General features: G+C 34.7%; 1 protein-coding gene and 1 long non-coding RNA gene across 2 annotated transcripts; one reads left to right on the plus strand and one right to left on the minus strand.

Annotated features, from left to right (window-relative positions):
- Nucleotides 1–5415: 5415 nt before the first annotated feature.
- On the plus strand, nt 5416–8502 carry LOC129946588 (mitoguardin). Its single transcript, XM_056056835.1, has 4 exons — nt 5416–5963; nt 6505–7350; nt 7403–7711; nt 7777–8502. The coding sequence occupies exons 1-4, from the start codon at nt 5892–5894 to the stop codon at nt 8083–8085; spliced, it is 1536 nt and encodes a 511-aa protein (XP_055912810.1). The 5' UTR covers nt 5416–5891; the 3' UTR covers nt 8086–8502.
- A 7142-nt stretch (nt 8503–15644) lies between these two features.
- LOC129948423 (uncharacterized) lies at nt 15645–16456 on the minus strand. The gene is made up of 3 exons (XR_008781868.1): nt 16190–16456; nt 15945–16127; nt 15645–15892 (listed from the first exon to the last, which is right to left on the minus strand). It is a non-coding gene; the product is annotated as an uncharacterized LOC129948423 (long non-coding RNA).
- Between the last annotated feature and the right edge of the window lie 143 nt (nt 16457–16599).

A 16599-nucleotide genomic window follows, 5' to 3' on the forward strand; every position in this document is an offset into this window, starting at 1 on the left:
GGGTTTTTTCCAAGATCTGCCGTAGTGTAAATATTTGGTTGATAGTGGACTTTCCTGGTCTGAAGCCACACTGATAAGGACCAGTCAGGTTGTTGACGAATGGTTTCAGACGTTCACAAAATACGGCAGAGAGGATCTTATACGCAATGTTAAGGAGACTGATGCCTCTGTAGTTGGCGCAGCTAAGAGGGTCTCCTTTCTTTACACCAATAATAGTATTGTCGGGCAATACTCAAAATGTGGATGTATAATAGAGTTATATATCTTGATCGCCATAGAAATACTTCGTATTCTCCGAAAAAACCCGATTTTGTTGGCAATTTTTTTTTTAGAAACCATTTCAAAATATTTTTTAAAATTTAAATTACAATCAATAACTATTCCTAAGAATTTGGTTTCTTGTACACATTCAAATTCATTTATTTAAAAAATTATTTTATTTTCTGGCAATAACATTATTTTAGTTTTTTCTGTGTTTAATTTTAGTTTATTCATATTTAAATAATTTTGTATGTTATTAATATCCATTACCAATTGTCTTATACTGTTTGTTAAATCATTATCTTCAACGTTAATAAACCATCATCGGCAAATAGTTTTAATTTACAATATTTTAAAACACTTTTTATATCATTAATATAAATTACAAACAATAATGTACCCAAAATTAAACCTTGTTGCACTCCTAAGTCTTAATCTCATGCATTCGAACTTACCCCATTAAACTTTACAATTTGTTTCCTTCCTATTAGATATGACTTAAACCAATTAAACTCAGTTTCTTGTATTCCGTACCCATACAATTTTTTTAATAAAATCAATCTATCCAACGTTTTAAATGCCCTTTTGAGGTCGATAAATACTGCTGCAATTTTCTTCCTTTTATGTATCGTTTCCTTCCAATCTGCTATGACATAGTTTAGATCTGATTCACAACAGTGTTTTCGTCTAAATCCAGATTGCTCCTCAATTATCAGATCATTTAGCTGTAGGTACTCTTCTAATTGAATTTGAACAATCTTTTCCAGTATCTTTTCATACAGAGGAAGCATGTTTATAGGCCTATAGTCTTCGCATTTTTTTGAGTTGGATATTTTTTCCACTAGGGTTATAACGGACGATTTCCAGGAGCTTGGAAATTTCCCATTTTCAAACGAATAATTTATTATGTTTAATAGAGTAGGGCCCACAATCGTACAACTATCTTTTAACATTTGTTTGTTCATGAAATTGAAATCATTTTTATTAGGCATCATTTCAACTATTTTTAAGAGTTCTTCTATTGATTCCACTTTTTTTAAATTTGAAACAATTTTCACTATTTAGCAAAAGGTTTGACCATGCAACTTTCATTATTTGTTCATTTATTCCTATTACACTTTTAATAAAAAATGCATTAAATTTATTGGCAATTATTTTCTCATCACTTATTTTGTTCCCATTAAACTCAACACAATGAGTTTCTGTTACTGATTGTCCCAAAACTAAAGTTTTTAACGTTTTCCACATATTTCTTTGATCACTGGCCCCATTTAACTTATCTTTAATGAATTTTCGCTCTGTTATTTGAAGATTTTTTTTGTAAGCATTTCTAATTCTCTTATATTGTTCCCAACCTTCAATGTTTCTGGTTAACACAAACTTCAGGTGTCTTCTGATTTTTTCTGACTTTTGTCTCCTTAAATCATAATTAAACCACTGTTTCTCAGTTTCTTTGTATGTTTTTGTACCAGCAGATATTCTTGTAGGTTTTATTACCATTTGCTTACACAATTTTTCTGTAAATAAACATTCTAGATCTCTTTTATAATTTGAATCCGCGAACCAGTTTATGTTGAAATCGCCTAGTATAATTATGTTTTCATTCACATTGTCATTCAAATAATCACTCAAATATTCACAAAATTCACCATTTCGAGTACTGGGAGATCTATATAATGCTATGAACTTTACTTAACATATTTCTACAACCAATAGCCATATACAAATTGTACATTTTTAGCACTAAAAAGTCATCAATATCAATATTCTTCTTTATATAAATACCCATTCCTCCAGTATAGGCTGATGATGTTTCACAACGGATAATATTATAGTTCTTTATATACACTTCTTTATCCATCACTGATAAGCCGAGATGTGTTTCAGTTAGGACGATTATATCGAAATTGTTTCATAAACAATATTCTTTAATTCATTTAAATTATTGATCAAGCCCTGTATATTGAGATGCAAGCATTTGAGAAATGTTGGTTGTTAATGTGCAACTTTTTCTCTTTCTCGTTCAAGCCCTCTAAGATACACTGGGCAATTTTCATCAGTTACATAATGACGCGAATCAATATTGATGTTTAATTCTTCGATGGTCAGAGCACAATTTTTACATTTCATCTCCTCACTTGTACACTTGTCTAACTTGTGTTCACCGCTACACTTTGGACAACATATTTTATTTGAACACTTTTCAGCATTGTGGTTGAATCCCCAGCAGTTATAGCACCTTTTTACATTTACTTTATCAAACACTAAGCACTTATTCCCTCTAATATTTAAACAAGGCTTTTCCATTTCAATTATTTCTTTAAAAATGTGCTTTTCAGTTTCTATAATTGCATTATACTTTTTACTATCATTGAACTTACTATAGCACTTCAAAAGATTTAGTTCACCACTTATTTTATTTTGGCTTTTTATGATTTCTATCAATTCTTCACCTTTCGTTGTCGTTGTCTATGCCAATCACTACTATTTTTGGTTTGACTAGCATGGGTATGTTTACATTATATTTTCCTTTTAATTTATCATTTATGGCTGAAACACATACACACTTCAGCTTCGGTGCCGTCTGCGTTACGTTAGGCAAGCTTCGAGGTTGCTCTGAATGACATTTCTATTATTTCATCCCTCCAAAGAGTAAATATTTTGTTTGTTGACATTTTTTTACAGCTAATGAGCTGTCAGACAAAGCAAATGTTCAGATAATTGAACTAGAGCTTCCGTCTGGAGTCACATTACGTTACATTACGTTCTTTTCCTTACGATTGTCAAACGAAACGTGAGGTCGAAGCTTCATTGTAATGGCATGCATTGAATTCCTATGGCTTAACTCGTAAACGTCAGGCGAAGCCGAAGCTAAAGCGTGTTTGTGTTTCAGCCATTACTTCCTCTTCAATTCTTTTCACTGTTTCCTCATCACCACATTTTATGACGATAGATCCATCAACATTTTTAGAAATATTGTTAACCTGTAGTCCTAAATCAACTGGATTGATTTGTTCTTTTATTTCATTTTAAGTTGTTTCACTGTTTTGTTTACAATTCGGTCTAATTATTGCAGGAGGTATATTTTTTATTGCAATTTCTGCATTTTGATTTCTTTTTCTTTACATTTTTCACCTCACAAGTTACCTCTTTCTCACACATAAGCTTTACACCATTCAATAAATTTTTTATTTCCCCTTCTTGTTTATTCAGTGCTATTGCCCGAGCATTTTGAGCAGACATTTTTTTACAGAAAGCAGAGCACGATGCCGCTACTTTTTTGATGGACTTTTTGCACTCAGCACATTCGCCACTCATTTTGACTCACTAATACACCCGCTTTATATGATATCGGTGTTTGACCACTTAAACGGTGTATTTCTTTGATTTTTTTTTTAAATATTTATTTAATGACAAATTAATTTCAGTTTATTTTATACCACTTTAATTCAGTGTACACAATATAAATCAATAAATATAGTGTTTATTACTGACACTTCCCATTATATAATTTAAAACATATTGTTTCCTTCGTTTTTCTTTAAAATTCACTTAATTTTCACCAGCTAGAATTTCGCACTTGTGCCCTCAACTAGTAGGTCACACTCAAGCTTCGCAATTTGAAGAAGAAAATATCTGTAATAAAAGCAATATTGACATTTACGGCGGAATTAACAAATTCAAATCGTTTTTTTTTAGGTAGAGGCATAAGAAAAATTTTGATCAGATTTGCTGGAAGCAAAGTTTCTGGACAAACTTGTAGCAACTACCAGCGAGTTGCTTGCAACGAAGTTGACTATTGAAGTACACATTAATAGTTCGGAATTGTGTACTGCTCAGGTGAGCATAATGTTTAAATTTCTTGAACTCATATTAAATATTAAAAACTATTCTGCTCAACTATAGTTCCAAACATCGCGCGCATAATCAACTTTGAAAGTACTGAATAAAATAAACCAATACACAAGAAACATTTATTCACCTAGACTGAATTTGTTTGTGTCAAAACACAAACTAGAAGTTGATCGAATCGGCGACAGAACGGTTTCTACATGTGCGCGGACTCTCATATAAGTCTATAATGCTCATTTTACAAACCAAACATTTTCGAAACAAAAAGTTGCATGTGCGTGCCTAGCCTTAAGGTTGTATTTGAATTGTTATCGAATTGCAGTTAAGTAGTATTCACATAAGCGCGACCAACGAACGACCAATGAATTACAAAATGTGAATTTATATACGTTTGAAGACAAATTCTTAACAAAACGATAGCAATATAGTTTCTATTTGATTTATGATGCATACTTTTACTTTTCAATATCATATAGGTATAAATAAATTTAAGAAAACAAATTTATTCTTCGCGAAAAAAATTGTAATTGATACGAATTGTTAAACAGCTAGGTAGCAGTCTCAATAGTCAAGGCGAGGCGAGGAAACAACTTTAAGTCATAGAAAAAAATTTTATCTTTTAACCCTCCTTTTTTGAACCTAAACCAAGTTGTTTTTAATTGACAGCATTGCGTACTAACAGCTAGGTGTATAACCCCCCTGCTATGGGGTGACTATAGGATTTAAGGTGGGTGCAAGTTTGGATATATGCAAAGTACTTTTTGCATTTGAGCACTAAAATCAAAGAAATACCCCCCAAGTACGGCAATAGTGAACAAAAGCAGGGAAGGAATGTCAAAATCAACCATTTTTGCGTGTTTTGTATGTAAAAAAGTGAGCTTTGAACATTAATTAACAAGAAAAATAAATGTTTCCTCGCTCTAAAAATGCTATAGTTATTATTTATTTGCACATATCTATCAAATAAAAAAAAACACGAGTCGAAATTCGTGCTGCGGTAATGGAAAAATGAAGCAAACGAATTGCAAAACAAAAATTTTGAACCTTTAACTTGACGGTGCAATCGTAGCTTAAGAAGTTCTATTCAATTGAATACGCATTTCCTGATTGCAGTTTAAATAAAGGATACCCTTTTTTAGTACTATCTTATTCCTGAATCTGGATAAGACCACTATCTTAAATGCCTCAATTTATGTAACTTTTTGCTGAATATTTCGGGGTATGGCATCTCCGGTTTCAACTCTAAAATTAAGCTACTTCTACATCTGTCAAAGTGAGCAACTTACGCTTTCACTTTTTTTTGAAAAATGTCAAACTCGAAGAGTGCAGCAGGAAAATCATCAAATGAAAGTGGCTGGAATCGGAATTAGTTTGAGTTCAGAAAAATACACAAATTTAATAACCAAAATTTTGATATTCATTTAATGAAATTAACTTTTTAAATCTTCTGTTTAATATATTAAAATCAATCTAAACCATCTCCATACAGTAACATGAAATTACCCCAAAGTATTCCAAGCAATTTTAATACATAATCAATAAACTGGAGACACCACAACCTAATGTCGCAAATCTTAACCTAAAAAAAATTCTACACCCAAAGAAAATGTTCCAAATAAATAAATACATTAAATCTTCATTAACTAGAATTTGCACATAAAGAAAACAATAATCCCTTCCCCCATCACACTTAATTTCTGCATTTTGATGCATGCGTAAGTAGAAGGTAGTTCAAATAAAAATAACAAAACTCCAAGTCAACTCGAACCAGCAAAACTATGCTCAAAGCAATTCTTCCAGCTCGATGGGATGGACGAATTCTTCCTTTTCGAATGTCAACATCACAAAAGGTAATAAATTCAAATCATTTGAGAGGTTTAAAGCATTACAAATTATTATATCATCTTTATCTAGTTCAAGAGTGACACAACAAAATTAGTTGCAGAGCTCCAGTGAACGGGCAGTCATGATATTTTCCATGATACCCAACCTCATTATACAATACTTTTTTGAGCGTTGACCTTTGTCTTTTATGTACTTTTATCGCTTGTGCATCGTCTAATATAATTATTGGCATTATAAATCAAGAGTGGTTATGTTGAACTTTGCCGGCATTTCGTTCATATATCTTTGAATACGACATTTCCAGTAGTGGAGGAAAGCTATAAACTTGTTTACTGTGTCACAATGGCCCAATCTAAGCTCTAGACAATTCTAAAATTAGTTGTGCAGGCATTTGTTGAATAAATCGGCCCTTAATTGTATCATCTTTCATCCACTCTTTCATGTGCATTTACAGCTTTTTTTTAAACCTAATAAATCTAATTTCAAATCTTACAATTGTTAAAGCACTCAAAATGTATTTTTTTATTTTTTGTTTGTTTGTTTTAGATTGTTGTTGTCTCCCTGACGGCCGGAGTTGCACTGTTAGGTGTTCTCGCTCGTTATATGCGTCGCAGAAAGTCCCCTCGCCCACCAAGACGACCGCGTAAGCACGGCGGCCGTCGCACACGTAACAGCATGCGCAGTCCCAATGACCTCATGTCAGTGGCGGGATCAAAGGCATCGGCTCGTTCGGGCAGTCCTGTAGGCTCAACCGTCGCTTTCTCCGACCGCATGTCACTGGCTTCGGGTTCCATCGACTCTGCAGCCATAGCTAATCAACAACTGACCGCCCAACAACTCGGTGTTATGGGCATGGAAGCCTTGGACACAGTAATAAATCATTGGGAGGATGCCCTTGCGGCACACTATTCCCCCGGTGGTATTCCGGCTGCTCTCACAACAACCGAAGAATCGGAATTTTGTCGGGAAATTCAGAACCTCCTCGACATGGCGTACACACTACAAGATCAAAGTGAACTACTCTTCCTCGACCAGAGATCGGTGCTATTCCGTGATGAACCAGCCATTGAAGAGGAAGACGAGGAACAAGTAGTTACAGCCCGTAGTCGAAAATCGACCATGAGTCGGACAGGTTCCGATCCTAATTTTGATTCGGCCGAGAGTTTCGCTTCCGCACTGGACCAAGTCGCAGACTTGAGGGAGTTTGAAGAGTTCACCGAAGCATTTGCCGAATTTGAACAGTATCCGTTGTTTCAGAATGCACTTAAACAGTCTGAAGAACAGCCAATTCCTTGCCGCTGTGTGAGAACCGAATTGGTGCACTGTGCCACTGATTCCGAGTATTTAGCCAAGCTGCACTGTATTCGGTTAGCTTTCCAATACCTCTTCAAGGTAGGTTTTTTTCTTGTTTTGTTTTCTTATTCTAATTCAATATTTGCTACAGGATCCCAAAGTTGGGCAATGGGTAGCTGATACTGGTCGCCAAATCCTTACGGATCTTCTCTGCCTGGGCGACAAGGACACTAAAGACTTTTTAGTCGGCTATGAAGGCATGATCCACTACCTGCAAGACGAAAACAACTGGGATTACATCGAGAAAGAACTAGAAGCTCGAAATGTCAAAGCAATGACATTCTATGATATTTGTATAGATTACATCATTCTAGATGCCTTTCGCGATTTGGATGCACCTCCAGCTAGTGTAACAGCTGTAGTGCAAAATCGTTTCCTTTCCAATGGATTCAAAGAGACTGTAAGTAAAATTAGTGTAAGTTTGATTTATTAACATTAATGTATTTTTTGTTCTAATTTAACCAGGCTCTCACAACAGCGGTGTGGTCAGTTTTAAAAGCAAAAAGACGAATGTTAAAATTTCCCAACGGCTTTATGTCACATTTTTATGTTATATCAGAACAACTTTCGCCTCTGATGGCGTGGGGTTTCTTTGGACCCGATGAAAATCTTCGCAATATTTGCCATTACTTCCGGGAAGAAATACTCGGGTTCTTAACTGACATATTCAACTTCCAGAATAGTCGTTATACAACTGTGGAAGAGCTTGCGGATGATATTATGAAACACATGCGAACGCGAGTCGATAATATTGGCGTTAAATTCTGTCAATAGACTAGCGCCACAGCCACAGTTAAAAATAACAAAACAACTAAAAATAATTCCCTGTTTTTTAACTCAGTACGACAAAAAGTTAGATTCTTAGATCATAGTTTCAAAAGCTAATCTTAAAACACTCGGAATGTGTTTGTTTTATTCTTAAACATTTTTTTTCCATTTTACCTTTTGCTACAAATACAATATTGTTTGTAATTTTCATTTTCATTCATGGAAATAACATTGTTGTTGAGAGTATTCCTTATTAAATGCAATTTTTTTTTCCTAAAATTAATAGAAAAGGTATTTCTTTTAAATTGTTAATACATTTTTTCATTAATTTTATAATATAAGTTGTTATTGAGGAATGATATTCCTTATACGTTTATAAGATTCTTAAAATAAAATGGATATGAGGAGTTATGTTTACAGTAATTGTATTTCTTATTATTATATATTATTTGACTTGTAGGTACTTTGCAGAAATGGTAATACCATTTGGTTTTGATTCCCACAAATTAATTTCTGTGGTGAAGTTTAAAACTAAAGACATATTAAATTTCAAATAGATATTGGAGCATACTTTTAACAGGATTTCTAATTCCACATTGAAAAATGTCAATGAATTGAATGAATGAATTTAAAAATAAAGATTTAAAGCTGAGGGCAGAGTCTTTAGGGAAATAATTCAAGGGATTTTAAATATCAGTTAAGGGATAAATAATAAATATAATGAAAATAAGTGGAGACAAGTCTTGTTTAAACACCCAGTCTTAAAAGAACTTGTAGTAAACGATCTGAAAGGTCATTTCGTTTGAGTTTCGGCAAGCTGTGTTCTGTAAGGATTACTGCATTCAATCTTTCGACTTGCTGCAAATAACTGAGGAATGATATTAATGTTGTTGAATATGTGCGCAGAAAAGATTCTAAAGGGTGATTTTTTTGAGGTTAGGATTTTCATGCATTAGTATTTGACAGATCACGCGGGATTTCAGACATGGTGTCAAAGAGAAAGATGCTCAGTATGCTTTGACATTTCATCATGAATAGACTTACTAACGAGCAACGCTTGCAAATCATTGAACTTTTTTACCAAAATCAGTGTTCGGTTCGAAATGTGTTTCGCGCTTTACGTCCGATTTATGGTCTACATAATCGACCAAGTGAGCAAACAATTAATGCGATTGTGACCAAGTTTCTCACTCAGTTTACTTTATTGGACATTAAACCAACCACACGAATGCGTACAGTGCGTACAGAAGAGAATATTGCGTCTGTTTCTGAGAGTGTTGCTGAAGACCGTGAAATGTCGATTCGTCGCCGTTCGTAGCAATTGGGTTTGTGTTATTCGACCACATGGAAGATTTTACGCAAAGATCTTGGTGTAAAACCGTATAAAATACAGCTCGTGCAAGAACTGAAGCCGAACGATCTGCCACAACGTCGAATTTTCAGTGAATGGGCCCTAGAAAAGTTGGCAGAAAATCCGCTTTTTTATCGACAAATTTTGTTCAGCGATGAGGCTCATTTCTGGTTGAATGGCTACGTAAATAAGCAAAATTGCCGCATTTGTAGTGAGAGCAACCAGAAGCCGTTCAAGAACTGCCCATGCATCCCGAAAAATGCACTGTTTGGTGTGGTTTGTACGCTGGTGGAATCATTGGACTGTATTTTTTCAAAGATGCTGTTGGACGCAACGTTACGGTGAATGGCGATCGCTATCGTTCAATGCTAACAAACTTTTTGTTGCCAAAAATGGAACAACTGAACTTGGTTGACATGTGGTTTCAACAAAATGGCGCTACATGCCACACAGCTCGCGATTCTATGGCCATTTTGAGGGAAAACTTCGGAGAACAATTCATCTCAAGGAATGGACCGGTAAGTTGGCCACCAAGATCATGCGATTTGACGCCTTTAGACTATTTTTTGTGGGGCTACGTCAAGTCTAAAGTCTACACAAATAAGCCAGCAACTATTCCAGCTTTGGAAGACAACATTTCTGAAGAAATTCGGGCTATTCCGGCCGAAATGCTCGAAAAAGTTACCCAAAATTGGACTTTCCGAATGGACCACCTAAGACGCAGCCGCGGTCAACATTTAAATGAAATTATTTTCAAAAAGTAAATGTCATGGACCAATCTAACGTTTCAAATAAAGAAACGATGAGATTTTGCAAATTGTATGCGTTTTTTTTTTAAAGTTCTCAAGCTCTTAAAAAATCACCGTTTACAAACTTCCAGACTAATCGAATCGAATAAAAAAACACGTCCGTTTTGGATGAGAACAAGTTAAAGAGTGATTTATTACGTTACGTTATTTTATTAGTTAACAAAGAGTACTAAGAAACATAGGGTGCATGTACATTAAATAGGTATTGTATACCTATTCTATTTTAACACCCCCACTGAATATACAATCTATTTTTATTTAAGTCCAATAGTTGAAGAGCAAAACAAATGTTTTTGGTGATTAACTGCCTTCGTCAGAAAATCGGCTGACATCTCTGATGTATTGATGGAATTGAACTTCACCTTCGTGGTGCCTGACGTCTATGTGCTTCGTCCGTGAGTGATAAGCAGTAGTCAACGCCAAACAAATAGCACCTTTGTTGTCACAATTAATCGTTGTTGATGTTGAAGTACATGGAACAAGTTCCTTTTCCAAACTCTTGAGCCATATAGCTTCCTGCACGTCTGAGGATACTGCCATATACTCAGCTTCCGTTGATGACAGGGCGACAGTCGGTTGTTTCTTCGTATTCCACGAAACTGCCGCTTTTCCAGAATAGAAAACGTAGCCTGTAGTTGATCGACGGTCATCACTATAGCCCAATCTGCATCGCAAAATCCAATTACTGCACGATCCTTGGATTTACAGAACTCTAGCTTAGCATCAGCTGTTCCCTTCAAGTAGCGTAGGATTCTTTTGACAGCGGTCCAGTGTGGCTTGCCATAATTGTTGCTGAAACGAGATACATTACTTACAGAAAAACTTACACCTGCGCAGCAAACATGATGCACCCAACCGCCTCTTGGTATGGAATATTGGACAATTAATTTCTTTCTTCTTCAGATTGAGGACACATAAGTTTTGTAAGCTTCTGGTTATGGTCCATCGGGGTGTTCACAGGATTGCAGTCTGACATTTCGAAACGTGCCAATATCTCCCTGATGTAATGTTCTTGGTCTATGCTGATAGACCCCTTCACACGATTTCTTTTTATTTGAATTCCTAAAACAAAACGGGCTTCTCCCATGTCCTTCATATGGAAAGAACTGTGAAGATACAATTTTAGTTTTTTCTTTGTTTCAAAATCTTTGGAGAAAATTAAAATGTCATCGACATATACAGCTACAATAATCGGACTTGCATTCTTGTGAGAAAAATATACACACGGGTCAACTTTTGATTTCTCCAATCCAAACTGTAGAAGTGCGGTGTCTAGCTTCTCATTCCAAAGCCTACTAGCCTGCTTTAGACCATATAGAGATTTCTTCAAGCGACATACTTTACCAGTTTTATCAGAAAACCCTTCAGGTTGTAGCATGTAAATCAAGTCCGGTAAATCTCCCTGCAAGAATGCAGTCACTGCATCCATCTGGTCTATATCGAGATCATACTGAGCGGCTAACGAAATCAAAAAAACGTATTGTACTGTAGCGCACCAACGGAGAAAAGGTTTCCTCGTAGTCAATGCCTTTTCGTTGTGAACAACCTTTTACTACCAAGCGGGCTTTATAGCGACAAATTGCACCATCGGAATTGCGTTTAGTCTTGAAAACCCATTTACAGTTTATAGGTTTTTTATCAGATGGAAAATCGACAAGCTCCCAAGTATCATTCTTCTTCAATGAATCTAGCTCATCTGCCATTGCTTGTCGCCAACATTCCGAATCTGCTCTACTAAGAGCTTCATTTAAAGTAAAAGGGTCATGCAACTCACCTGTTTTTACTGCATACGATATGTTGTCGTCTCTCTTTTTCGGTTTCGGTATTCGATTGCTTCTCCTCATCTGGGGTGCCAGTACGTAACTTGATACAACCGAGTTTAGTCGATACAATCGAGCATTGGCAGCACACATTTTGGTTCAATCGAGTGTCCTCGATTGTTTCGCCAGATGCGGCAGCACACAAACTTCAAACTAACGTTTGAAACAAAAGTTTTCACTCGACAGAAAATAGTTATCGTCAGGAGTAATTTTTGTGTTACAAATATGAAAAAACAAAATAATGTCAATAAATAAAAAACAGACTGAGATTTTAACCAATTTTATGAGTTCTCACGTTGGTTTAGGGAGGAAAAATATAAGTATCTACCATCAATGCAGCCCAGTATTCCTGGTAGTTTAAATTTTTCTGTCTTCTGGAAGATCTAACGAGCTGAGTATCTTGTGAAAACATTCCTTATTGACTCTAAACTGTAAAATGTTTTACAAATGTTATACCTACATGATCTTTCTTTTTTGAATATTTGCTCATTTTTACTCAATTCCAATGGGTTGCTATTATCTCTCAAATATCTTCTTTTGATTTAAGTACTGGACACTTCATCGCCTTCACTTTCACTCTCCGAATCAATGAAAAACATTTCGGAAAGGACTTAAAATTGAAAGTAGAATGAAATAATTTCAAAATAAACTCATTTGACATTTCATTTTATAATTCACAATGACTTTTTTAAGTAAAAGTCACAATGGAACTCGTCTCAAATTACGTGCTGTCAAAAATAATTTGTTTCGAGTTGATCGACGATCGACAATCATCGATTGTATCAAGTTACGTGCTGGCACCCCGGTCTGGTGCTTCTATCGTGCTCGAAACTGAATGCGGTAGAATGTATTCGATTTCACTATTCTCACTTCTTTCAATGGTTGGCGGAAATATCTCGTCGATGTTGTTGATCTCACTTGCAGCATCACAATATTCGTCAGAATCACACTCAGAGACCTCGCTGACAACGCCTGGAACTTCACCATCTTTACCTGAAGCTGAACCAATCTCGAAAAAATAGGAACTTGAGTCATCATCCACTGGATATAGATGCTCATCTTCGAAAAATATAACGTAACGGCTAATCACTATCCTGTCTTTGTCTTTATTGTAGAGTCTATAATTTTTCGTGCCATCACAGTATCCAAGGAATACACATGCCTCTGACTTCGCATCCAACTTCTTCCTTTTCTGCTTCGGTATGTGCACCATCGCCTTGCAACCAAATGTTCGCAAGAAACTCATATCAGGCGCAACACCAGTCCACGCTTCCTCAGGGACTTTACATGTTGATGAACTACTCGGAGATCTATTGATAAGGAACACTGCTGTAGAGACTGCTTCTGCTAAAAAATGCTTTGGGAGATTAGCATCAAGGAGCATACATCGTGCCTTTTCGATGATAGTTCTATTCGTCCTTTTAATTAGACCGTTGTGTTCGGGTGTGTAAGGTGCTGTTGTAAGATGCAAGCGTGCTGGGCCCATAACCTGTTGTTGAATATGTGCGCAGAAAAAATTCTACAAACTTCCAGACTAATCGAATCGAATAAAAAAACACGTCCGTTTTGGATGAGAACAAATTAGAGAGTGGTTTATTACGTTACGTTATTTTATTAGTTAACAAATAGGTATTGTATATTCTATTTCAACAATTAAGAGATACTAGATACTTAAGAAATAAATTAAATTGGTTGGCGCAACAGTCCGTTGGGAACCTGGGCCTAGTGACTTACAACTCTCAACCATTCCTGTGTGCGAGTACTGCTGTCAGGAATGGAAGGGACCAACAATTTAAGGCCGAATACGAACGTCTAATTTGAGAAAGCAAGAATTACTTTTGAAGGATTTGTCAATTCCTCGCAAGAGGCAAGGTGGCACAGGAAGGGATTGAACCCAAGACCCCTGGCATGACAATCCAACGCACTAACCATCATACTTAAGAGCATGATATAAATTTCAGTTGCCGTTTTAACAATTTGAAATAAATTTTAAAGTTTAAAAAGGATTCTTAAAATTCGTACGCTCCCTAAGACCTAATATCGTTCCTCAGTTTTTTTGCAGTAAGTCGAAAGATTGAGGTCTTTTTGTTTATCATAAGTTTCTCATTGACAAAAATTCGGCTTAACGATATTTGCTGTAGATTTAAATATTGATGACGGCTTTTTTTAAATAAAAAGAGATATTATATATAGTACCTGTGACATGATGGGTAGTTTGATTTTGTAATTACTTAATTGTAAATAATACATAGATTTTTGTGAGCATTAAATTTAAATTTCAATACTGACCAAATTTAAGTCGCTTCCAGTTCCAATTGAGTTAAAAAAGACGTACTGAATATTTTCAAAATTAACTAAAAAAAGGATCAAAACATTAAATTAAATTTACTTGTTGAATTTGATTTATCACAAAATTTGTTCGAATATTGTGTAACGTAAAGAATGTGAAGTAAAATATTAATATTAATGTATTTATAACAAATTACACTTAAAATTTTGAAAATTCTTGTATCTTGGGCCAAAAGTGCACTAAGAGGATACCACGTTTTGACTACAAAATTCAAGTTTAATTTTCTGGATTTTGGATTGTTCAGGATTTTAAATTTTATTTAATAATACCACCCTTATTATGTGAGCATTAGAAAAGGGGAAAGAGAGGGGTTGAATGGAGGTGTCTGAATACTGGATTGTGCCCGTCTCTCATTCAAAATATTAGGCATGTATAGCAAAATATTACTAAAAAAGTGAAAATTTCTATGCATCGCAAGTAAGTTTTGCTGTCGAAACAATTTCTTTTCCAATGAATTTTTCCATAACTTCATCTTTCTGTTATGAAAAAAAGCCTAAACAAATATGTATAATTTAGCCGATTCCCCCCAGAACTTGATTTGATGTATTATTTGTTTTTGATACCTAGGGGTGGACCCGGCTAAGGTGATAGGGCACTTTCACATTTCTTATAGTCAAATTGGTTATCACCGAGCTTTCCGTCTGTGTAAGATGATACAACTCATTTCAATTGAACAATTTCGAATTTAAATTGTCAAAATTCGTTGTTGCCACTGAGGCAATTTGAAGTGGTTCCTATAAATGTATCAAAGTGGCTGTTTTAATAACATTCTAACTTGTTTTGTTTTTTTCGAATGTCGTAAGTTTTGTTAGTATAAGAACTTTTTTTCTAGCGAAAAAAGGTAACTGAGAAAATGGTTCAGTCGTTTGTGTAAGCTCCTGGTATAACATATTTACATTTACATTACATTTTTGTAGTGACAGCTTATTAGCTATAAATTTTAATTTTGTTCTATAAAAGTTTGACCACACAGAATTTTGTTCAAACAGAATTTTCTAATACAGGATTTTGACATACAGCATTTTATATACAGCATTAAGATATGACCCATACAATATTTCGAACCCATCCCATTAAGATTTCGAAAGAAAACTATCTTTCAACAGCATTTTAATATTTCTATTAGAGTCCAGAAACGCTTATTAGGTCCAAAGTTATCTCAAATTTTAATCGCCACTTCTCGAATTTCTTAATCTCTTGGCATCTCAAATTTGAATAAGAAATAAAGGTAGGTATATTATTGTTTAACATTTTATTCTGGGTTCAAATTTTTTTGAAGTGAAATTATTAAGAGCAAAAATGTAATGAGAAGTACAAAGAAAATGAAATTACCTAAAACATAACAAAAGTTGTACAAAATTAAAATGAAATTTTCCCAAAGATCCGTTTCCGAATCCATAATTGTACTTCCAAGATAAACCACAGAAAAATTGTGACTTGTTACAATCATAATGATGCTAAAGATTACAGTAACTGTAATTCCCTAAAACAAGGCAAACGTTATTGAGAAAAATAATTTTTAAAATGATTTATACAAATATCAATGAATTTCGAATCGATCGCTTGTCATAAGATTTTAAGAAGAAGATTGATTCTGAACTGAGGAGAATATTAATTAGACTCAGAGCTCCACATGCCATTTGAAAGTAAAGCACTGTCAGTTCTTGGGGATATATTCCATAAATAAAGAGGATAACAAATGTCAGTAAGGAAAGTACCTAATTGGATATTGTACTTAATTTGAATAATGTAAAAAAACTTTTAATTATTATAAACATACCGCAGTACTAAGTTGCAAGATTCCTATTGCTTGATTCAAACTCATTTTTTTCGTGAATGCCAAAATATTTGTTTGAACATTTTCAATAAAATTTTAAAAACTACTGGGATTTCATATGTTTTATAGTTGAGATTTTAGAACAGTGATAGCATACAAATACACTCCATAAAATTTACTTAACTGGTAAGAGTGAGATTAGAACAGTCTTAATGCCAAAGAGAACCAAGAACTTCAGCTACTGTAGCATTGTCTCATTAATTTACTTTAAAACTAAATCGGATCCGTAGTTCCCGTCGCGTGTAAGACTATCATGGTAGAGGTCCTGCTTTTGTCAACTTACGTTGACAAGTCCTCCAAGAGTCTCAACGGGCTGTTGCGCCACCTAATCTATTTATTTTTAAATCGGATCC

The sequence above is a fragment of the Eupeodes corollae genome, chromosome 2, assembly GCF_945859685.1.
Source record: "Eupeodes corollae chromosome 2, idEupCoro1.1, whole genome shotgun sequence".
In the NCBI taxonomy this organism is placed as follows: domain Eukaryota; kingdom Metazoa; phylum Arthropoda; class Insecta; order Diptera; family Syrphidae; genus Eupeodes; species Eupeodes corollae.